This window comes from Rhododendron vialii, chromosome 5a, assembly GCF_030253575.1.
Source record: "Rhododendron vialii isolate Sample 1 chromosome 5a, ASM3025357v1".
NCBI classification, from domain to species: domain Eukaryota; kingdom Viridiplantae; phylum Streptophyta; class Magnoliopsida; order Ericales; family Ericaceae; genus Rhododendron; species Rhododendron vialii.
This window is the reverse complement of record NC_080561.1, coordinates 28,822,265-28,845,504: the sequence shown is the minus strand read 5'-3', so window position 1 is coordinate 28,845,504 and position 23,240 is coordinate 28,822,265. Positions and strand designations below refer to the sequence as shown.

General features: G+C 38.5%; 2 protein-coding genes across 3 annotated transcripts; both read left to right on the top strand.

The window, feature by feature from the left end:
• The first annotated feature begins 150 nt into the window (after window positions 1-150).
• On the top strand, window positions 151-7,592 carry LOC131327340 (signal peptidase complex subunit 3A-like). The gene is made up of 7 exons (XM_058360446.1): window positions 151-242; window positions 277-559; window positions 694-738; window positions 4,969-5,031; window positions 5,421-5,474; window positions 6,919-7,005; window positions 7,113-7,592. Exons 2-7 carry the CDS (start codon window positions 434-436, stop codon window positions 7,236-7,238), a joined length of 501 nt encoding a protein of 166 aa, XP_058216429.1. The 5' UTR covers window positions 151-242; window positions 277-433; the 3' UTR covers window positions 7,239-7,592.
• Window positions 7,593-10,277: 2,685 nt separating this feature from the next.
• On the top strand, window positions 10,278-18,098 carry LOC131327338 (nuclear transcription factor Y subunit C-9-like). 2 transcript variants are annotated; one of them, XM_058360444.1, is made up of 3 exons: window positions 10,278-10,434; window positions 10,532-10,580; window positions 17,315-18,098. In XM_058360444.1, exon 3 carries the CDS (start codon window positions 17,321-17,323, stop codon window positions 18,065-18,067), a length of 747 nt encoding a protein of 248 aa, XP_058216427.1. In that variant the 5' UTR covers window positions 10,278-10,434; window positions 10,532-10,580; window positions 17,315-17,320; the 3' UTR covers window positions 18,068-18,098. The 2 variants fall into 2 exon arrangements, with proteins under 2 accessions (XP_058216427.1, XP_058216428.1); XM_058360445.1 differs by lacking the exon at window positions 10,532-10,580.
• Window positions 18,099-23,240: the final 5,142 nt, after the last annotated feature.

Below are 23,240 nucleotides of genomic sequence, written 5' to 3'. Positions count from 1 at the left end.
TTCGATAAATTGCATGTCATTTTGGCCCTTTGATGAAATTTTAGTGTGAAATTTCTGTAGTAAAAGATAAGAAGTGAAATGCATTTATAAAGAAAAAAGTGTAAATCGTTTCTCCTTTTTGGTTTTTGTCGAGTCCACGTATATATAGTGTGTAAAAGTGTGAGTTGGTGACTCGTAACCTCTCCGTCTTTTTTCCACAATAAATAAAAGAACGACTTCGAATCAAAACCGCTGCCAAATCCGTATCTCTTGAATTTTTTTTTTTTTTTTGAACAGATATCTCTTGAATTTGATTTGGGCAAAACGCGAAGAAAGAAGAAAGGAGAAGAAGAAGCAGAAGAAGAAGAAGAGGAGGATTGGGTAACTGGGTCAAGGCGGAAAGAAGGAGGTGAGAATTAACCAAAACGAAGACGCAAAAAGAAAATTAAAAAAAATGCATTCGTTCGGGTTCAGAGCCAACGCCTTGCTCACCTTCTCCGTCACAATCCTCGCCTTAATCTGCGCCATGGCTTCTCTCTCCGACAATCTCAACTCTCCCTCTCCCTCCGCCCATGTCCAGGTTCTCTCTCTCTCTCTCTCTCTCTCTCTCTCTCTCTCTCTCTCTTAAAACTCTACCCTTCTCTAGATCTGTGCAAGCCCCCAGATGGGTATCTTTTTTTTGATAGATATATTCGTTCTTGTTTGTGATTTTAGGTCGCAAACATTAATCGGTTCCAGAAGTCCAAAGGAAACGACGAGGTATTTGAATTTTGGTTGGGTTTTCTTTTTCTTTTCTTTTCTTTTCTTTTTTTTTTTAAATTTGGTTTATGCTGCTTTGAAATGTGTCTAGTTGTTTTCTTCGTGGTTTAATCGGGTTATAGTTGTCAATCGGGGTTTCGGTGGTTTAATGGTTGAACAATCGGGGTGAGTGTAAGCTGGTCCACACGTGAGTTATTAAAATAAAAAAAAACAATCAACAATGGGTGCATATTCAGGCCATCTGATTTTGATGTGATGAAACCTAGTTTCCTTGTGTAACCACTGGGGCTTAGCCTAGTGGTTAGACCATAGAACTTGTACTTCTCTTTCAAGGGATCGCGGGTTTGAATCTTAAGGTTGGGCAGTTGGTTATTTCCATCCCTCAATCAACTTGACTGTGCTAGTTTAGGGCTTCGGCCCGGTATTTATTTGGTATATGTGCGACAGAGACTATCTGTACATGAGACATTGGTTGGGGTGAAGTCCTGGACACTCTCGATTACTGGAAAAATAATAGCAAAAAAGAAATGATTCCTTATGTAGCATCCGGTTTGCTTTTTGTTCGGCTAAAGAATTTGGTGCCTTCGTTTCGTTTGCAACCCAAGGTTTTGGAGTATTTGAATTGGAACAATCCAAGAATAGCATCAATGAGCTTTGGATACTGGTTACTCCTACTCTGATGACTGGTGTAAAAGGGCAAGAAATTGATTGTTCAATGTTTTTTTTTACCGCTTCTCGTTAATGGGAATGCAAAATAGTTCTTGTGGAAGCTAATCCAGAATTGGAATTCTGTCACCAATCCAACAGCTGTAAGTGTAAGTTGATAACTTGTGACATTCAATTTGTAAGTTTGTTGTGAAAATTTGGCACTGAGAAGATATGCTGAATTTATTCGTACACACAACTCGGGTTTCCTAGATATGGCTCATCCTAACTCAAACATGTGTTGCAGGATTATTATTGTTTAGCTGCTGTATTTATAATTATATGATCGTTGAAGAAAATGCAAATGTCTTGTACTTGAATAATTGAAAACAAACTGGGTGTGAAATCTAGAGTTATACAACCTATAAAAGGAACTAGTCACAATATAAACTAAATCCCAATTTTACTTGGCTAGGGTCTTATGCCCAAATCAAGATGTTCCTCATATTATTCAATATGGAACCCACCACGGTAGTATTTGACTACCAAGCTGTTCATTTTCCAGCCTCAATGTGTGTGTCATTCATATGAAAAGTCAAGTTGATCGGACGCCATCTGAAAGAACCATATTAGTCACAAGTGAAAGTATCATATTGGTCGAAAGAGAAATGAACGCTCAGACTTTGACTGTTCTTTTCTCTTTTGACAATGAGTTGATCAACCTGATTCTTTGGCATGTGTTATAAACACATCTAGGCTTAGAATGAACGGTATCCTTATGGTGCCCATTTTGTGTTACATAAGAGATCTTCACATGAGTGGATCTTGATTATGCCAGTAGAGGTAGTTTTTGTTGCACATGGAGATAGTGGAAAATGGAAATTGGCATGAATAGAAACTGTGTTTTTATTTCCACAATACCCTCCTTTCGCCAAGAGGACTTGGCCCGACGGCATCGGGCGTGCATTTAGGTGCCAGGAGTAACATGGTCAGAAGGTCAATTCCTCTCTCCAAGGTCCTAATTTTACTATTTCTACAATACTGACTTTAACCGATCTAAAAGAAATCCTCGTTTCTTTTCTCTCTTGGTTCTCTGGAACTCTCCACAGTTCTTGACTTCTGTCCTCAAACTGTCATATATGCAGAAAAGAAGAGATTAGGCGTGGCAGGTAGTAAAGCTCTTGGATATTGTTGGAGTTTGTCCCACATTAGTTAATTATCTCCTCCAAAACTAGTATATGAACCTGGGCGGCCTCTCCACTCTTTGGCAATTGGTTTGGAGTTGGATGCTTTACAGAGATAAAATCCTGGGTATGTGGCTGGGTAGGATAATGGACTAGGGTTGTTTGGGAATCGATAGCTTATGGCTTGGGGCTAGCGGAGGGGATTCTTTGTCTTTGGATAGTAACATTGTGTAATGGAACAACAAGGAGAAAAAGATTAAAAGAATCTCACCTACAACAGTCTTGAGATTTACAGTGTAAGGTTGCATAAAGGATCACACAGGTGTTCGCTCGTACAAATTCTCATAGTTGCCAATCTAGGGACTAGAAAGGTTATACGTGTATTTGCGATTTACAGGTTGATCTCCCAATTTTACTATGAGTAACTTGGAAGACAAGATATTCTAGATCTTACAATATGGGCATACCAGACCCAACCAACCAGATAACATGACCCATAAGATGATCCCTCGGCTGAGTGATCCTTATAGTCTATGTCCACTAGTTTGAGAAAACATAAAATGTTCAAACATTAGGATTCCTATAACCTGATAAACAGCTCGACTTTGTGCATAGATTGCTTCATGGGGCCCACTTTGGGGTCCCCTTCACATAGTTGTCAAAGGCGATGCCTAGCCGAGGCGCACCCCTATTGCCTTGCATGTACCCAGGCGAGGCGACTTTAACAAGGCGCGCTTGTTTCAAAATCGATCACAACCCTAGGATTTTGTTTTGTAGTTAAAATTATTGCCTTGGCCATCAGTTCTCAAACATAACAAATGGGTCGATTGATCGTATCCTGGTCTACAATATTTCTCTCACCGATCTCTCTCAACCGACTTGAGAGAACTCAGTGACTGAGAAGATGATGCAGCCCTGCTGCTGATTGAACTCATCGATCTCGTCTCAATCGATTGTCTCCTTCATCAGTCATCTCTCCTCTCCTCTCCTCTCATTCATTACTTTAATTTTATTTTCAAATGTTGGATTCTTGTCTTTTGTTGATTTTGGAGTTTTAGTTCTTCTCTATGTGAGATTGGTGACTATTTGACAATTTATGGATGTTTTTATGTATCTTTTGGATGGTATGCTATCTAAAACTCATTGGTTTAGTGCTTCTTATTTGAAATATTAGTGTATGCTATTTTTCCTATTTTTTTCTGCATAGTTGTGCCTCTCGCCTCAGGTCCAACAGGACTTTGCACCTTCTTATTTGAAATATTAGTGTATGCTATTTTTCCTATTTTTTTTTGCATAGTTGTGCCTCTCGCCTCGGGCCCAACAGGACTTTGCGCCTCGGAGCGCCTTTTGCCCTTGACAACTATGCCCCCACAAATTATTCGAGTTGTTCATTAAATTCACAATTTTTTTTGAGGGGCCCTGTAAAAAATCACCTCAATTGGATAACTGTAAGTGCTCCATCCAATCTTCTAGCCTTTCATTCTGATTTCTAGATGTAAAATTTGAATGAAAAGTTAGAAGATTGGATCGAGCACTTACAATTAATCAATTCATCTGATTTCTAATGAGGCCACTCGAAAAAAACATTTTAAATTTAATAAACAGCTCAGATTGTTTGTGTGGGAACCGGAGTGGGCCCCACATAGTGATCTGTACTCTCAGACTTTCTGCCTGATAAATAAACTTCTAAATCTATCCAACGTTATTCTAAAATAAAATAGGTGAGATGAAAAAGACACAAAGTAGACCTAAACATAATCACATGAAGCCCAACAGGCACTCCCTGCAAATTTCAAATTTGAGCCCTCTTTTCTTTCCGGTCTCTGCACTCTGGCTCTGAAAAAGTTCAGATGGTGGTGTTTCATTGCAACTAATTTGCTAATTAGGACTTTAGGAGGATTGCTTTTGAGCCCCGTAGCTCGTGGAACTCAGCCATACTTTCAAGATTTATTTGGAAGCCAACAGAATCACTCATTATGTGAGTCCACCTCGTTATGGTGTTATTAGATCCTCTAACTTGTTTGTTGGTCAAGGCCCTCAAGGGGCTTTCTGACTTATAGTTGATATTGGGTGATTCAGGCTGAAAAATTGGGGTACTTCTATTTGAATCTCGGCTACCACTCCCTTGATTCCCATCAGCCCACCGCGGGGTTGTACAGTGGGGGGAGGAGTTGGTGTTTGCTCACGCGGATGAAATTCCCTTAAAGCTCCTGAAAAGGGTAAACTGAGAAGAAAAAAAATTCCAAAGGTACCTGAAAAAAATAGAATGGAACTTCTATAATTCTCTGCACTTCAAATTGACTTTTGTGAGGTAGTTCTGTTGGAACGTATCTCATTATATGTTATAATTTTTTTTGTCCTTTGCTGCTGGTTTGATTTCAAGTGTTATCATTTTCTGCAGGTCAGCATGACATTGAATGTATCAGCAAATTTACAGTCCTTGTTCACATGGAATACAAAGCAGGTTTACTGCTGTACAAATTCTTATGTTCTGATTTAGTGCTGCTTTTTAATGGTTTTTTTAGAAGGTGCTTCTCTCTCTTTCTCCAACCATTTGTTGGTTATGGATGTTGGGGTTAGGGGATGGGGAGGAATAGTGATGGCGGACATGGGTGGGTTGTTAAGGGGGGGGGGGGGGGGGGGGGGGTGGGTGGGTGGTTGAACAAGAATGGAACTTATGGAAGAGGAGAAAGGAGAATATAGAGTATTAGGAGAAAGATAAGCAGAAGCAGGGTTATTGGTGCTAGTTCCAAGGCGGATCATGTTATAGTGGGCTATTGCAGTTCTCTTTTCTGTGGTGTTATTTGTGATGCTTGTGTAGTACTTTATTTGCATTTCATTTTTTAATTGCAGGTTTTTGTATTTTTAGCTGCTGAGTATGAATCTCCAAAGAATTCCCTGAATCAGGTAAGCTTTCGCCTTTCTAGTATCTGGCAACATGCAATGCTATGTCCCGGTCCTGGGTTCATTGTTCCGCACTGATTGTATCACATAACCATGGCTCCATTTCAACTTCCATGAGGATAGTGTGGGGCATGTCAGTTTGTTTTGTACATGTTCCCTCTAGGAAAATTCAATGTTTTGTGATTGTTCATTACGTTCTTGAAGTTCGTAATTGTCCTTTCTTTGCTGTATGAACCCCATTACCGTAGCTATTGTTTTGGGTTCCTATGAAATCCTTTATTTCTAGAGTCCAAACTCCAAATCTCTCTCTCTCTCTCTCTCTCTCTCTCTCTCTCTCTCTGCCGTTTATTTCTTGGCCATTGAAAACTTTACCTTAATCTTTGCCAGCCCCTTCGTTAAACGGGACACAGCAATTTAAAGTGGACCACGTCCTTATTTCAAGAACAATTACTTGTCAATAACATACTACTGATTAAATTGATTCTATATCGGAAATTGCAAATTGGGTACTTCCTTGATGCTGGAGATAAACTTTCTGAGAAGAGTTGGCTTACAAAAAAGGGGATATTAGTGTATGATGAAATAAGGGCGTGCCTGCCTCTACTTGGTTCTTGTTGTCGCAACTAGATGAGATCTGAAGTTGATCAAGGAGGCACGACTAGACTCGCAGTTTTTTTGGATCCAAGTATTCAAAATTGACATGTGTTGCATTAAAACATTTTATGAGGGTAGGATTGAATGGAAAAATTATACAAGTGCAGGATTGGAGTAGCCAAATCGTGGATCCCATAGTTGTTAAAGCCTTAAAGGTGCGTCTAGGTGTGGGCCTAGAGGCCCTAGACCCGAGGCCCAATAAGGCTCAGGTTGTGCACCTTACGGGGGGTGGGGCGAGGCAACTTGAAAGAAACCCAACATAGACGGTTTAGGTGCGCACCTCTTGCAAGTCGCTCAGAAAAATATTAAGATAATGTTAAAATATTAGCCCTAAAGAAAGAAAGGACTGTACTTTTTAGTGCAGTCCACAGACTCCGTACTACCCACGTTGATTGAAGTCTCCACACAAACGATTGCTGATCGAAGCACTACCTTTCTTTTCATCTTTTGGTTGATCGAGTCTATTATTCTTCCTCCTCTTCTTCATCTTTTAACTTTTCAACATGTTCCAATCTTTGGATTTTTTTTTTCTTTTTCTCTTCAAATTGCAAATTGCAAATTGCCAATTGTTTTGGTAGTTGGCTGTGATTTTCCACTTGTATAACTGTGACTGTGCATCAGGTGTTCTATCAAGAGCTCAAGTGGCCTTGGACTGCATACTTGCTTTTGTTTTCTTTAGTGTGGTATCTCTGCATGGCTTTCTTAGCTCGTCTAAGTTGATGCTGTCAGGAATATTATAGGTGTAAAAAAATGAGTTTTGTGAACTGTTGACTAATCTTAACTATTACCGCAGGTGTCCCTTTGGGATGCTATTATACCTTCAAAAGAGCAAGCACAATTCTTAATTCAGACAAAGAACAAGTATCGTTTCACCGATCAGGTAAGCTTCCTTGGCGAACTACTCTCCTATTTGACCGTCAATTCGTCAACCTTACTATTTTCCCTGGTTGTTCGGGGGGTTTTATTTCCTTTTTTTTCTTTGTTTAGGGGGCCAATCTTCAGGGTAAAGAATACAACTTGACTTTGCACTGGCATGTCATGCCCAAAACCGGCAAGATGTTTGCTGATAAAATAGTAATGACCGGTTTCCGTTTGCCAGAGGAATATAGATGACTGGTTTCCGTTTCCCTACACATGAGGTTGCTGTAACTTTAGCCCCGACTTATTTGAGGAGAAAGGTTAGACTAATTCAGAAGAGAGAAACATGGCGAAAATCAATGTTTTGAGAATGCAAGAGCAAGAGTATTTTTTTTCCTCTTCGGATTCGTAGTACTTATTTATTTATGTTTTTTTGAAAGGTGGATTCGTAGAACTTAAATCTTTGGATTCTCAATGTGCTTTGGAACATGGAATGGGTTGGATAAAACGGCTAATGTACAATCCAGAGATAGAAGTTGACAACAATGACAAAGTGCCTGTTATGCTATGAATGTGAGAAATAAGTGAGCAAAGTGGGTATGTTGGAAATTTGTTTTGAAACACATTCATCTATGCTGGCAATATTGTAGCTGAAATTTTGGTCGATATTTGACTATGGTAGGACATGCGTGATGAATCAAAATTTTCTTTAGAATAGATGACGGATATAATTTCAAACTAAATGGTCCATGTCATCAAATAAAATGCTAGTACTATTTCTTTTTAAATAACTCAAGTGTTTGAGCCAGGTTATGTGCATCTCGACAAACTTGAGGGTTGGGGGTTCAATTCCACCACCCACTTGTGGGGAGCCCACGCAATTAAAGTTGGAGCAACTACTCCGTATGGGATGGCCCCAAAAGAGTTAATAATACATGTGAGGTTTTGAACATGTGATCTTGGGAGAAATCAAATTCCCTTGATTACCAGGCTAATCCCTTGGGGGCTAATGTTCAATGGATGAGACAGTCTGGACGAGAAAATAGTTGTCCTGACTCGGATGAGAAATTTGTCTTTTCAATAAAAATATTTACAGCGAAAAACACTCACATAAACACAATACACGTACAAACACTTACATTTATGTAGGGTTTCACATTCAGGTGTTTGTGTAAGCGCGTGCAGTTGTAAAAGAGTTTATTTTTTAAATTCTATAGCTTCGTTCTTAATATTGACACCTCACTATAAACCTAAACTATCGACAACTTGCAAACAAAAGTAGATACTAAACACAACTCCCCAAATTCAACTTGGACAGCAAGGGATCATTGTCCAAAACAATATTTCCTTGTTTTTGTCCCCTTCAATTATCAAAAAGAAGTTCAGTCTTGTTATGAAAAGGGACAATCTGCAGAGACAATCCGTGTTTGGCCCCATTTGGATCCCGAAAAAATCTAGAAAAATATTCATAAATTTTTGAATATTATTTTATGGGGCCCTGTAAAAAATCAGCTCCAACGGATATCGGTAAGTATTACTTTTGGATTTGTAGGGGCGAAACTGCTCAGTTCGCCCTTACGAATCCAAAAATAATACTTACCGATATCCGCTGGAGCTGACTTTTTACAGGGCCCCATAAAATAATATTCAAAAATTTATGGATATTTTTCTAAATTTTTTCGGAATCCAAATTAGGCCAAACGCGTTTGTCCCTGCGAATTGTCCCTGCTCATAGCTTTTTTGAAAGAAGTTAGGGTGTTGGGAGTGTGAAGAGGCAAAAACGCTACACGGAATGGAGAACGCGCAACCCTAACTTCTATACTTCTAGTGAATGTTGTGCCTACATTTGATGAATGTTGTGCTTAGACGAAATGTTACGGCTATTGCAATAAAATAGTACGCCTCTTTTTGGTAAAATAGTACGCCTTTTGTAGAGAAATGTTAAACCACTTTTTGATTCAAATGTAACGTCTCTTTTAGTTAAAATATTGCGTTATTTTGTGGTGAATGTTACACCGGAGTCAGGGGGCTAGTAGGGGCGGGCACACACAACCCCCCCACCAAATTCTAAAAAATACTACTATTACATTGAATTTTTTTTATTATCAAGATATATAGTCTCGCTTCCACTCTAGAAATATAACTCGCCCCCCAACACGAAAATCCTGGCTCCCTCCTTGGTTACACCTGTTTTTAGTAATGTTAGAGGGTCCTATCATATGCCCAAAAAAGTGGGTATGCACTGTAGCTTGACCCTAAACTATGGTATCGGTCCTTATTAGCTTATGTAGTACCACAATGCATACAGAAACGTCTACGGAAAGAGATAGACGATTTCAAAATTAAATGGGACACGAACACGGCGTTTCACATGTTTTTAGAAAAATACTTTAGTTATGCAAACTTACTATATTTTATCTACTAAGTGTTAAAGTTATTTCTCATATCGAATGCATTATTGACTAATAGTGTATGCATTTATATATATCTTATATGTTAGTTTTGTCTCGATACTTTAGAAGGTACTCCCTCTGTCCCATTTTCTTTAGTTTGTTTTTTTTAATATTCGTGCCATTCTTAAAACTCTCTTATCTTCCGGTATGAATCTCTAAAAATATGCAATATGAATTTTATTTGATAGGTCTCGATTAAATCTATAATATAGAGTTTTCAAAATTATGAAAAAGCATTATAAATTGAGAGATAAATAAGAGTTTAAAAAAGGTGCGAATATTGAAAAAGACCAAAGAAAATAGGACAAAAGGAGTATAAAAGTTTATTCCGGAAATACTATTTAAATTTTACAAAAATCTCATGATGTGATCGAAAAACTATAGAGACCAAAGTGAAATCTTTCAAAACTTACAAGGACCAATGGTTCGACTTAATCCTATTTCAAAGGGACGCTGCTACTGGTACAGGGGCTGCTGTACAGCAGCCGCGTACAGATCACTTTTGTGCCCATTTCGGGTCCCACAAAATGATCGGAACCACTCATTTTGTTCAAAATACTTCGTTTAGGGTTCCTGTAAAAAATCACCTCAATCCGATATCGAGAAGAGTGTTTACGAATCATCCAACTTTGCTTCAAAATTTAGCAAAGTTGGATGATTCGTAAACATCCTTCTCGATATCAGATTGAGATGATTTTTTAAAGGGACCCTAAACGAAGTATTTTGAACAAAATGAGTGGCTCCGATCATCTTTGCGGGACCCGAGATGGGCACAAAAGTGATCTGTACGTGGCTTCCGCTGTACCAGTAGCATTTCTGATTTCAAAGGTCCCGCATTCCAATAAAGTCAACACCGAACTCTCGCTCTCTGTATGTTAACGCACAGACAATCGCTGCTGCTGCTGGTATATCTGAAGCCCTAGAAACAAGGGCCGTCGTCCAATTTGCGCAAGAAAAGGGGACAAAAACAAAGGGCAAAAAAGACCCAGAAGTGTCAGGTACGAGTGATCAATCCACGATTGTTCATATTTTGGAACTTTCTTTTGAATTTCCTATAAGTAAATTTTCATTCTTTTTGACATTTTTTGCCTTTAGGGTTTCCAATCACTGCGAAAATAACATCGGCGTAAATTTTAACAAAGAGGTACCTCACTCTCCAGGGTATTCGCTGGAATGTGCATCTATGTATCTGATTTTGTAGGAATTGGATTTTGTGAATGTATGTATGTGAGCTTAGTGCATAGATTGTGTGCAATCATTAGTTGTTTTTCTTTCTAATTCGGGTGACATCCGGTATTTGAAGCAGCATTTAATGGTTGAAAATTGGGGGATCCATTTTGTTCCTTTTTTCTTCCGGTGTTATTCGTCCTTGGAAGGAAGGATCTATATTTTATCTTGTTTGAATTTTTAGGGTTTGGGTTCTCTCGAAACCGGCTTCACTGAATGATGCCATGAGTTTTCTTGGCCCTGATCTGTCTTATTACTACTAGCACTGTACTGACATAGGAAAGGAAGAGCCCAAGTTGGTGTCTCCGCAATTCCATCATTGTGTCAGTATTATCTATTGCCCAAGTATAATCACTTTTATGACATATGAAATGCTCTGAATCTTAAATAAGTGTAAGTTTAGATGTGCCCAATTTACATACCCACCAATTACCCCCCTTTTCAGAGATGGAAATATAAAGTTGTTGTTTTGAGTCCGATTACGGTGGTAAACTTCCATCACGGACTGCAACTTCTAAGGGTAGTTCTTGTGGCTGAGAAGAAAACATGGAGGTGTTCCAATTTGATACAACCGTTGAGATGTGTGCATAGTTGAAGGTAATTTTGAGAGTTCTACTTTTGATTGGAGGATGTGGTGGAGACGTTGTGTTGGGCTGGAAAAATCTAAGCGCCTCTCTCTCTCTCTCTCTCTCTCTCTCTCTCTCTCTCTCATTGTACTTCAGCCATGAAATCTAGAAAATGGGTCACTAAGGGTAGTCTGTCTATTCTCCCCTTTCGTTTGCATCTTTCTGGATTTGTGGATCTTCATATGATGTCTTTGATTTTGTGTTGAAAATTCTTATTTAGTAGAATGCTGTTCGTATAGAAATTCTATTTAAGACAGTTTTCTATGAAATTGTTATATTCTTTTTATAGAAAAAAAAATCTCGGAGAAGAATGAAGAATAGCCGTGCATAATAACCTAAAGATCAATGCTACAGGGGACATGATTTAAGTGCACATGCATAGCATGTGCGAAGCAATCAAAATGCAAAGTCAAATCTAGAATTTAACTCTAGCGTGAGGAAGCCCCAAATTGGGATACAGTAGCACTTAATAGAAAAGATCATAACTCCAATTTGTTAACCAACTCCCAATAACACCGTATTTACTATTATAGACAAAAATAGCCCACTCATCAGAAAACCATTACAACCAGTAAATTTGATTGCATCACGACTCTTTATCTATAGAGAACTTGTCGTCTAGTTGAAGTTGAATGTATAGTACGGCCTAACCATTGTTTATTTGCAATCAGCTGGTCTTGGTATATAGTTGCAGTTCCTCGCCTACAAAACACCTTTACTAGTTACCTCTGTTTGAACAGAAGTTGTCTTGTTAACGTCAATGATGACTTTGCTTACACGTGGATATGGCATCCACATAGCATGCCTCTTGTCAATCTAGGTGTCATCAAACTATCTAAGTAATACATCAGACTAATCCCAAAAGAAACCAAGAATTATCCACCTTTGGATGTGGAAAAGCAACAACGCGATGCTCAAAATTAGCTTGATTGAAGAATTTCCCAAAGGATCGGACACCAATACGACAAAAAGAGCAACACCCTACTTCCCTGTTCGGTTTGAGTTTTGAGTGAGGTTTTTAAGAGTAATGAGTGGAGAGAGATGGATAGAGAAAACTTATTGGGGACTATGCGCACGGGTTTGGAGACCCCAAACGAACAAGCCCGTGCATGTCTTGCACAAAGGGAATCTCGAGAGTCAAGTATCAAGAGAAACCTTCACAATCTAAGTCGTGGCTTTCCTCTTCTACGTAGCTTTCCTCCAAAAGTTCTCCACTTTCTTGTTTAACTGTAAGGAAGTTTTGCTTGATCATATCAATAGGCCCTTTGTCTTCCCTCCTTGCTATCGAAATCAAGCTCTAAATTTGGAGACCCATAAAGAATGGGTGCGTCTTTAAATTCATCTTTAATCTCAAAGTTGGAATCATCTTTAAGAACACTTTGAAGTTCTTTATTTGGATATCCATCTAGGATTGTAACATTGTCAAAGTAATCATCTTCGCATTTCTCATGGCTTTTGGGTTGAGATTCATCATCTCAAACTCATACAACGTGGAGCTTCTGTAGGACTCAGAAAGGTCATCATTAATGATTTCCTTGTTGCTGCCAATTTTTTTTTGGTGAAATTACACGAACACCCGCTCATCTATCTGGTTTGGACACAGACACCCCCTAACCTTTAAAAACATCCATACACACCCCCTCATCTACTGAAAAGGAAAAAAAAACTCACCGCCGTTAACGGAATGAACGAAATGTCAAATATACCCTTGGTGAAATTACACGGACACCCCCTCATCTATCTGGTTTGGACACGGACACCCCCTAACCTTTAAAAATGCCCATACACACCCCTTCATCTATTGAAAAGGAAAAAAAACCTAAATGTTGTTAACAGAATGAACGAAATGTCAAATATACCCTTTGTTATGAAATGGAGCAACAAGCATACGCCACACTTCACTCGATCAGAAATTTCTCTCCACCCTACTCGATCATGGCGCCTGTGTCTCTCTTCCTCTCCCTCTTCAACTTGCATTGTAGATCGTGAAGAAAACCTAAGTTTCGAAGAACATCGGATTGTGTAAACTGTAGAAAAGTTATAGATCGTGGCCAACCCTAGATTGTGGCAAACCCTACTTTGGAATGTATGTTTTATATGTAAAAAAATCCTAGATTTTCTTATTAAATGGCACAAATGTAGATGTATATGTTCATATTATATGATATATGAATACATTAGGGTTTTTGTTTGGGAATAGTAGGGTTTTTTGAAAGGTGTTGTACAGTGGTGTCTTCGATAACCTTTAAAAATTGGGGCTTTTGTTGTTTTGCATTTGCTTGTCATCCATTTTGTATTTGAAGTCCTCAAGGGGGCTTTTTCTCCACAACGGCAGTAGGAATCAACCCAGTTTTGGGTTTGGTTGGAGTTGTAGCTCTAACTGCAGCTATTAGATTTGTTGTTGGTGTGGCTGTGGTGGCAACTATAGCTATTGTTGCCACTTGCCACCTTCCATGGCTGTCGTAGGAGAGAGAGAGAGAGAGAGAGAGAGAGAGAGAGAGAGAGAGAGAGAGAGAGAGAGAGAGAGAGAGAGAGAGAGAGAGAGAATCTCAGATATAAAGTGATAATGAGGAATGAGGTATGAAAGGCAACTGGGTATATGTTGCCGTTAAAGGGCATTTTTGTCTAAAATTTGGCAAAAGTATTGACATGTGTCTTGCAACAAACGGTACTCAAACGGAAGGGTGCTCCTTGGGTAATGGTAGAAGATGAGGGGGTGTGTATGGGCATTTTTAAAGATTAAGGGGTGTCCGTATCTAAACCGAATAGATGAGGGGGTGTTCGTGTAATTTTACCTTTTTTTTTTTAAGTTGATCTATACCAATTCGAAACATCAAAAATGTTCTCAAACTTGACATTGAGAATCACCGCCACCTTCACATGGTAGGATTATTGCTTCGTCATGACGAGAGGAATTTAAAAAGTAAAAAATTACGATTGAAACCTAATTTTTTTGAATAAAGACAAAAATAAGGCAATTTTTTCGTCTTTATTAAAAAAAAAAATTGGATTTCGATCTTAATTTTTTACTTTTTAGATTTCCCGTCATGAAGAAGCAATAATCCCCAAAAAATTGACAAAAAACTACCAAATGCAAAAAAAATTCGATTAAGGACAAAAAAATAAGCCAAGTGGTTTATTTAGCCGAATGGCCCCTAAGTTCTTTTGTAGTTCAATTAACTTACATCACATGCGGTTTCTTGATATGTGTGTTGCAGTACTCTCGATTTTGATGCTGACATAATCCATGTTCACTCATGAATCAATTGCTTGACTCATTAAATAAGAGCATTTCAGGATGTAAGACCCGAAGCCACAAAGATTTTTATCATGGCTGGCTATTCTTTCAATGAATCCTTTTTATGTTGCAGCGCCACTTAATATTCTAGGGATGCACCAAGTGCATTTTTGTTGGAGGTTGTCCGACATTAGTTAATTATCTCCTCCAAAACTAGTATATGAGCCAAGGCTAGCTCTTCACTCATTACCATTTGGTTTCGAGTTGGATGCTTTTACAATTTCCCTGCGAACAATTTTGTTTATTAATTTTGAACAGGATCTAGACACACTTTTACATTCTTTTTTTTTAAGTAACTCGAGAGTGTTCGGGTCACCTTACGCGCACCTTGATCAATCCATTCACTAGCCGGGAGGGGGGGGGGGGGGGGGGGGGGGGGGGATTAAAGTTGAGGTAAAGTGCCATATGAGCTTGCCCTACAAGAGTTGATAGCACCTAAAAGGTTTTGTACACACTTTTACTCTCTTAACCATAGGAGTCCATCTTGAAAACACATCTAGAATCCGTTGGTTATGTTTTGTCGATACATTGGGAGCTTTGAAATGGTGAAGGAAGAATTCTCAATCTTCAGCTGTTTCCAAGAGTCCTAGGGATCATGTGTCTCAAAATGACAAGTGTGTTATCGTTTGTTATTAAGGAGTTAATAATAATGTCATTAGGAAATGTTTCAGATGTATATGCCACAAACCCTCAATTGTGCAGTTTTGCACCAAAACCAAACCGAACCTTATGTCCCAAACCAAACCGAGCCTTATGTTTTGCTCTAAAAGTGGTGTTTTAATTAGTTGTTAAGATGAATTTTTCTTGTTTCATTTACAAAGATTTGGAGAGAACGCAAAATGTTATTCTACCTGTTTCGCTAGATGACGATGTGATCTTTTTGACCATGAGTTTTTTTTTTAAACGTGTAGTCACTGTAGTGGTCTATGTAGTATTGACACGGATAGGCTACATGTGGCACGACAGGGGAAATATATGTGTAATTTGTTATATAACAAGCCTCTCATTACAATTAAAATATCATGTCATGTTTTTTCACATTCATCAGTTCTTAATTTGCTAAAGTATTTCAACAAAAGACATTTTATCGCACGTGTTCTTATATTCAATCAACCATCATCAATCACAGTTCACAAGAAAAGAAGACCCCCACAAGTGCTAATAATAGAGTGTGCTGAGAGTTTGTCATAGCGTAAGACGGTAAGAGTGTTGTAGCGTGTTCTCGGAGTGTCCAAATGGAAAAGTTGAGAGAAAAAGGACACTTCTGTTGAGTGTTTGACACGTGTCTGGAGAGTGTTGGTGTTGTCATGTGTCTGGCACCCGTATGTGACCTCTGGCGAAGTGTCCGTGCTGCGTTTGGTAATGTCAAATTATAATCGAATTAGATTATGAGGATATCCACAAACCACATCACACTCTAGAAGGGCTGTGATGTGGAGATATCCACTTTGTCACTTTCCCTAGTGATTTAGGACAGGAACCAAAAGCCCAGATAGACTTATATGCTGGATTGAGTTTTTCAATAACTTTTTGTCACATACAATGCCCCGCTCTTTGTGTTGTAGTGCCCCTCTTAGGAAATTGGTGTGGACATGATCCATGTTCTAACAGATATGATGTTAACTCATGCAAAGGACACTGTAGAATAATAACCAAGTCATTATAGATTTGAGTTGGTTGAGCCATGTTCTAATGGATATTGTTAGAGTTTGTTCCACATTGGTTAAATATAACCTCCAAACCTAGTATATGAGCCTGGGCAGCCTTTCCACTCATTGCCAATTGGTATTGAGTTGGATACTTTAACATGGTATCATAGCTAAGTTTTTGGAGGCTTTTGGACAAGACTATGTTGTTGATGGTTGGTTCCCCCTTTGTTTGTCGTTGATTGTTGATTGTCGTCGAATGTGTTAAATCGTTTGTTTACCTCACCACGTGCGACCCCTGACTCGCATGTGCCGGGGAGTGTTGGAGCTTGTCCCCACATTGGTTAAATATAACCTCCAAACCTAGTATATGAGCCTGACAGCCAATGTAGATTTTGAGCTTGTTGATATATATATTTTTTAGTGTCACATGCAACGTTCAATTTTCTTTGGTTGCAGTTCTCCTTAATATTGAAGTGATGCTTCAAATTTCATTTTCAATGTGAATCGTTGTTTTGAAAAGGAACCTTGTTCACATAAAATTCTCTTTGAATTCGTAATCATACCAATTCAAAGATAAATCTTGTGCATTCTTAAATATAGGAACTAAAAATGTGAAACATACTATAAGGCCCAAGGCACTTAAGGAGCAATGGAAATGGTAAGGGGGTTTGACTTTAGAGAGAAAAATTTGCAATCTTTAGCTTGAGCCGTTCCAAGAATCCTAGTAAGCATGTGTCCCATCAATCTATGATCGTTTGTTACTTGGGAGTTATTAATTTTCATTTGGCTAACTTCATAGAGTATGCCACAATTTTCTGTTCTTCTTCTCCTAAAGTGTTGTATATGCCACGATTATGCCTGGCTCTTATGGATGAAAATATGAAGAATCCGAAACTTAGATACATTCCCGTATCTGACACCCTTACTCGAGTCCATGTAACATGGATTGAAAAGCATTATAATGCATTAATACTCAAATTTTGGTTAGATAAGTGGTGGTTTAGTACTCACTAACATTTTTATGCTTTTGCTTGCATTGACTGAAATTGTATAAGTTGTGTGTTCTGATTCTCCACAGGATAGAATGGATCAACAAGGGCATGGACAGCCCCAGGGTGCGGGTGCAGCTCAATTCCATTATGGGCAATATGATCCAAACCAAGTTAATGGTACCCCTAATCGAGGACCAGCTGTTACATCCGTTGCGGACAGTCAATCTCCTAGTCAGCTTGCGCAACACCAGCTTGCCTATCAACATATCTACCAGCAGCAGCAGCAGCAATTGCAACAGCAACTCCAGTCTTTTTGGGCCAATCAGTACCAAGAAATTGAAAAAGTTACTGACTTCAAAAACCACAGCCTCCCCCTGGCGAGGATCAAGAAGATCATGAAGGCTGATGAGGATGTAAGGATGATATCGGCAGAGGCACCTATTGTGTTTGCCAGGGCATGTGAGATGTTTATATTGGAGTTGACTTTGCGGTCTTGGAATCACACGGAAGAAAACAAGAGGAGAACACTCCAAAAGAACGATATAGCGGCTGCAATCACTAGGACCGATATCTTTGACTTTTTGGTTGATATAGTGCCAAGGGAGGATCTGAAAGATGAGGCACTTGCATCAATCCCAAGAGCTGTTGGCGGGCCTGCCGATGCGTATCCTTACTATTATATGCCAGCTCAGCAATCGCCTCAGGCTGGAACTCCGGGGATGATCATGGGCAAACCTGTGGTGGATCCTGCTTTGTATGCTCAACAGCCTTACCCCTACATGGCTCCACAAATGTGGCCTCAGGCACCACAACAACCAGATTCACCATCAGATTCTTAGTCACTAAAGCATCTACTCTGTCTGGAGAAGTGTGAGTTCTTTCATGTTCTTTAGTTTCATTTTCTTTGTTTCAAGTAGAAGTGTAGCAGTTAATTTGCATGTTGGCGCAACTGCTTGTGTTGCATTGTCTGTGCCTACTTTCAAAAATTGGTTGTTTTTGTTGTCCTCCAAGGATACTTTTCTGGTAAAATACAGATGGTGATGGTTTATATAGTCGGGTTCTATACTTCTCAGTTTTTTTTTTACTAACCAATGGTGAGGTTATTATCTATTTTTGTTTGACTAGGTTGTTTCATGTTTTTCAGTGCTATTATGGCAATGGTTTCTTTGTCTCAATTTTCTTCCTAGTTATGATGACTGCTTTGGTCTAGGTGTATTTTTGTATTTTGTTTCTTTTTTCCGGTTAGACCTGTATTCTTTTTTGTTGGCAGCAATTGTCAACCTTATAAATGCAGGATCAAGAAAAATATGGACTTGGAATTCTTTCATCTGCTTACTACCTTTCCTCTGTATAAGAGGGTGTTCTGGATGCGCAGTAAAATGAATTTTTAGAAAAAGAAGGTTTTTCAAGCTCAAATATAATGAAAATGAAAAATAATTTTGTAATTTTTTTTACACCGTTTAAAAGATCTCGATGAGATCTATCAAACAAGATCCATATTGGTAGGAAAATTATTTATGTAAACACATGATTTTTGAACTTGAAAAACCTTCTTTTTCAAAAAAGAACTTTAAAAAAGAAAGTGGAACACCCTTTAAATTATTTACTTTTATGCACTACAGTTTTGGCACAAACAAAAACAGTTTTGGTATTGTCATTTCCTTATTTTAATATTATAAAGATCTTGTGGCGAAATTGATGGCTGAGATAGCCGTAGCAGGTAAAAAAAGTAATATAGAAGTATGTGAAACTTTTGAAATCTTAAATCTGCAGCACGCCCTATCTAGGCTAATGTTGTCATGTCTTTCCTTAGTATGACTATAACTCATGTTTGTTGTAATAAATGGTAGCATACTGTATTGTCATGTTTGCAAAAGATTGTTTATTCTCTTCCAATTTGTCATTGGCATGGCTGCATGGAGATATTATGTTCTGTATTTGTTTCTCTCCTATTTTGTATTTCTCTTGCATTTGAAGTCATTGAATTCGGGTGCAAACTGTTGCTTAAAGTATGCTTTGGATTTTATTTTGGCAGAAAGAAAGAAGAGAACTTTTGTTCCCAGAGTGCACTCAAGATGCGAGCTGATAAAAAGAGGACCGTGGTATATTACAGCAGCCGTTTATGCAGCTGGTGTTTCTGTTTCCATCTTTAGATCTCATCTCTGTTACACTACTATTGTGAAGTATAATTAGCTTAATGACCCAGCATAACACTAGAGCTTGTTGCATAAGCAAAACCAAACTGTAATTTGCAATATATTTGGTAGTTTTTGTCCCTCTCATCTGTGTTTTTGGCATTCATGGTAAACGTTGACCCTACTTGTCTGCTTGAATCCGTTTGGTTTTATAGCAAACTAGTTAGTGTGTTATATTGGACCGGCCTTGGGGCTCTGAGTAGACTGTAGAGTATCAATGGCTTCTGTCGCGACCTGGGATGTTTCTAATATGTAATTTGAATTGATGGTTGAAGGAATACAACTGCACTTGATTATATCGTTGCTCGAGTTCCAAGAAGGAAAGAGCAACACAATAACTCTGGTCGCTGTGCAGGTATAAAGACACCCATTAAAGATAGAAGGGCAAGTAAAATGATGAACCCGGTGTATGGAAACCACAATCTTTTATAGGGAGCAGAAAGGTCGTTTTTGATGTTGGATTGTCTGATTATTGAGTTTCTTAAATGGGCCTTCATGTGAGGAAGAGTGTTGGATAACTTCATATACGCAGTAAGGGCAATTTCTTAACTGCTTAATTTTTGTTGAGTCATCTACTGGACCATGATCTATGGATATGAATGTGCTTTGTTGATCTTTATGATGGGTAGTGCTTTTTTTCGTATGTTGGACGAGGCCTCAGGGGGAAAGACGTGAACGGAACACATGAATCGTATGCTTTGCAGCAGTTGGCTTTTGAATCTTCCTGCTGGTGGTGACCATTATTCAAGTGTCAATGATTTAGGTACACACTGGAATTTTGCAGCCTACTTGGTATTGTTTGTTGTTTTGTTCTCCGTGATCTTCGTTTCTTTTCTGCTGCTTTTTTTTTTGGTTTCATTTTCCCCCCCGGAAAGTGGAAACAACCAAATGTTTGAGAAAACTTGTTTATTCGTCGTTTATTCTTTCTGAAAAAGCATTGGCAAATGTGGAGTATCTTTTCGATGTTCGTTCAAAACTGGACTGTTTTTTTATGTTTCCTGAAGAATTTGTGTAACACGTGTTGTTTTTTGAAATATTAATAAAATTTGAAGATGAAACTGATGCTAAACTAGCCTGGCTTTTGCAGGGAGTCCTAACTATGACCAAAAATGCCAAAAACGATAGCCCGCCGTTACGAATACTGGTCGTTTGCTATCTCAAAGTGGTAGTCAACCAAAAGGAACACTGTTTATTACCAGGCCAATTTGTATTTGTTGCATGGACAGAATTGTTTTCATTTTTGCTTTCTCGTACAAGCGTCCCACCTGGACGGATGGAGAAGATCCATTAGAGGTGAATTTGCGAAATAGAGAGTACAAAAATCTGAGTCAATTTAGTGTCATTCAACAGGAAATTCAAATAAAGGAGCTCTTGCTAGTTCGAATCCCTCATCACAAACACCTCGAGTTCAAGTTAGACAAGGCACTTTATACTTGACCCATTTAGAGGAAGTTCACTTGATGCCAAAATGACATTGCTGAAGCCGTTTTTTCAGCTTGCTTGCAGTGTAAAAAAGTCTCAAAAAAAAAAAAAAAAAAAAAAGCAATGCAACAGCTCTGGTTTGGTGTCATTTCAGCACAATCTCAAAACCAGATCTTCAGATTAAATCCATCTCATCTTGCGATGTAAATCAAATGATTTTGATGATGTAGCAAGTTTAGCAATTGCCAAAGCTGATGGCCAATTTGGCACCAAGAATGGCATTGCCAAAATTTGGCATTGAATAATTTGAATTTGACACAAGAGTGGAGATGGTTATGCCATTCTTCATGCCAAGTTTTGGCTTTGACATGGAATTTGGCACAAGAGTGGACTTGCTCTTACCTTCATTTAACACCAAGCCCTTGAAATTCAAACTCATAACAAAACTAGTCAATAACCATCTAGAACAAAATGTTTCTTTCCACATTTGCAGTAATTCGGGAAAGAATTTTTGGGATGAGGGAGATTCAATACAGGATCAAACATACCCCCAGATTAATGTGTTCCTCACTGAATACATTAATGTGGGGTGAACCAGGATAGAACTCTGGAGAAAAGAAACAAAAAACAATCAGCCTCGACCAATCCCGGCTCACGCTTCTGTGAGGAACGGTCATAGAGAGAACAAAATAACATCTTCAAAGTTCAACCAGCAGTTATGTGAATATAGAGCGAAAAACGACATTGGGAACAAATTCTGGCAATAACAAGAGCTTACTTCTAACATGCAGTGAACAGTTGCAAACATATTTTCACGCGTTTGATAGACTAACTGCATATCCTAAACTTTGTACAACCAGCATTTCTAACAGAGTATACAGTGAACCAACGATCGTGATAACTATTTTTGCAAATAACACGGGTTTACTAAGTTATTCTCCTTTTGTTCCCCCTTCATCACAATGCCCTCAAGAATCCCATCAGTACCGAAATTACCAGAGAATTGTTGAGGATCAACTGGACCTGGCAGCTTAAATAAAATGGAGAAGTGCCCCGACGGACAAAGGTTCTGTGTCTGCATTTCAAACACCCGGGACTGCATATATATGCACGACAAGAAATTTGGGAATATTGTCGTATTGAGATTGAGAGATAAGCGTCGTGTGGGTTGTTTGTCTGTGTAACGTATCCGACGTTAGCTGGATCCCGTTCGTGATCGTCACTGTTGTGTTGGTGTTATCCATAACAGCTTGTGGGGTTAGTCTTCTTCGTACACTAATTAATGCCTTGACTATCGATTAGTTTATGATGGGTTTATATGGATTGTTGCCTTTGCAGTTTTCGACAGATGACGGGCTCTACCGGTGGTTTGTGGATCCTCCTAATAATGATCAAGTCGTTTTAGCCGGTGGTCCCTTGGTAGCTTCCTTTTTTTCTCTTTCTTCTATGAACTATTGGGTGTTGATTCTTGCATATTCCATCTAGAATTATACTTGTGAATCTAATAGATCGTTTTTCTTCTTTAGTTTTCTCACTGATTTTGACTTTGGTCACTTGAATTGGCTGAATTAGAGTTCATTTCATTTGGTAGGGTATTTCATTTCACAATAGACAGAATCATAGTTACCGGTGGTATATTTACTTGATGAGAAGACTACTATTACCATAACATCTGGGATTACTATTCGTGGAAGTCAATGCATAAATAAGCAAACCTTTACCTTTGGGAGTGGCAGGAGATATGATTCTCTTAAATGATAGGTGGTTCCTGAACTTTCGAGCACAATACTTGGTGTACGTTCATCTCTTGTAATTTGCGGGTACGGAGTGCACAATACTTAGTGTGCGTGCTTGAATTCACTCTGATTATGGTGTTTCTGTTCGTTATTCTCTTTCTCCCTGACGAAATCGTTGTGTTTTCACCTTTTTTAAAAATTAGTTGTGTGTCTCTACAATTAAGTCTGAGCTTTACGAAACTGAGTAAGTTGATACTTTTTTTAATTGTATGCTCTTCCTGTAATAGGGAGACTGCAAGTAATCTTAGTTCTTTACAATGTTGGGAATAGGGAGCAAGACAGGAGAGACAAAACGGGAAGAATGGTTAGGGTTTTGAAAATTCCTAAGAATCAAAGCCGACTCAATGTGTGAGTTCAGAGTTATTATATTAGTACGTGTCTTTAGAACATGTTCATGTGTGATGCTTAATTGTGATCATGTGACTCAAACAGCTACATACCGAAAGGAAATGGAAAAAAACAACTAAAAACCAAAGGTAGTTGGCAAGCTAACTCCTTGTTCTTTTTGGTGTTTATTCATATTGCTTTTTGTATGCTTCTGTTTGCTTTGTTGCTTATACATTTATATGTTTCTTACTAACACTTTTGATATTCCTTTG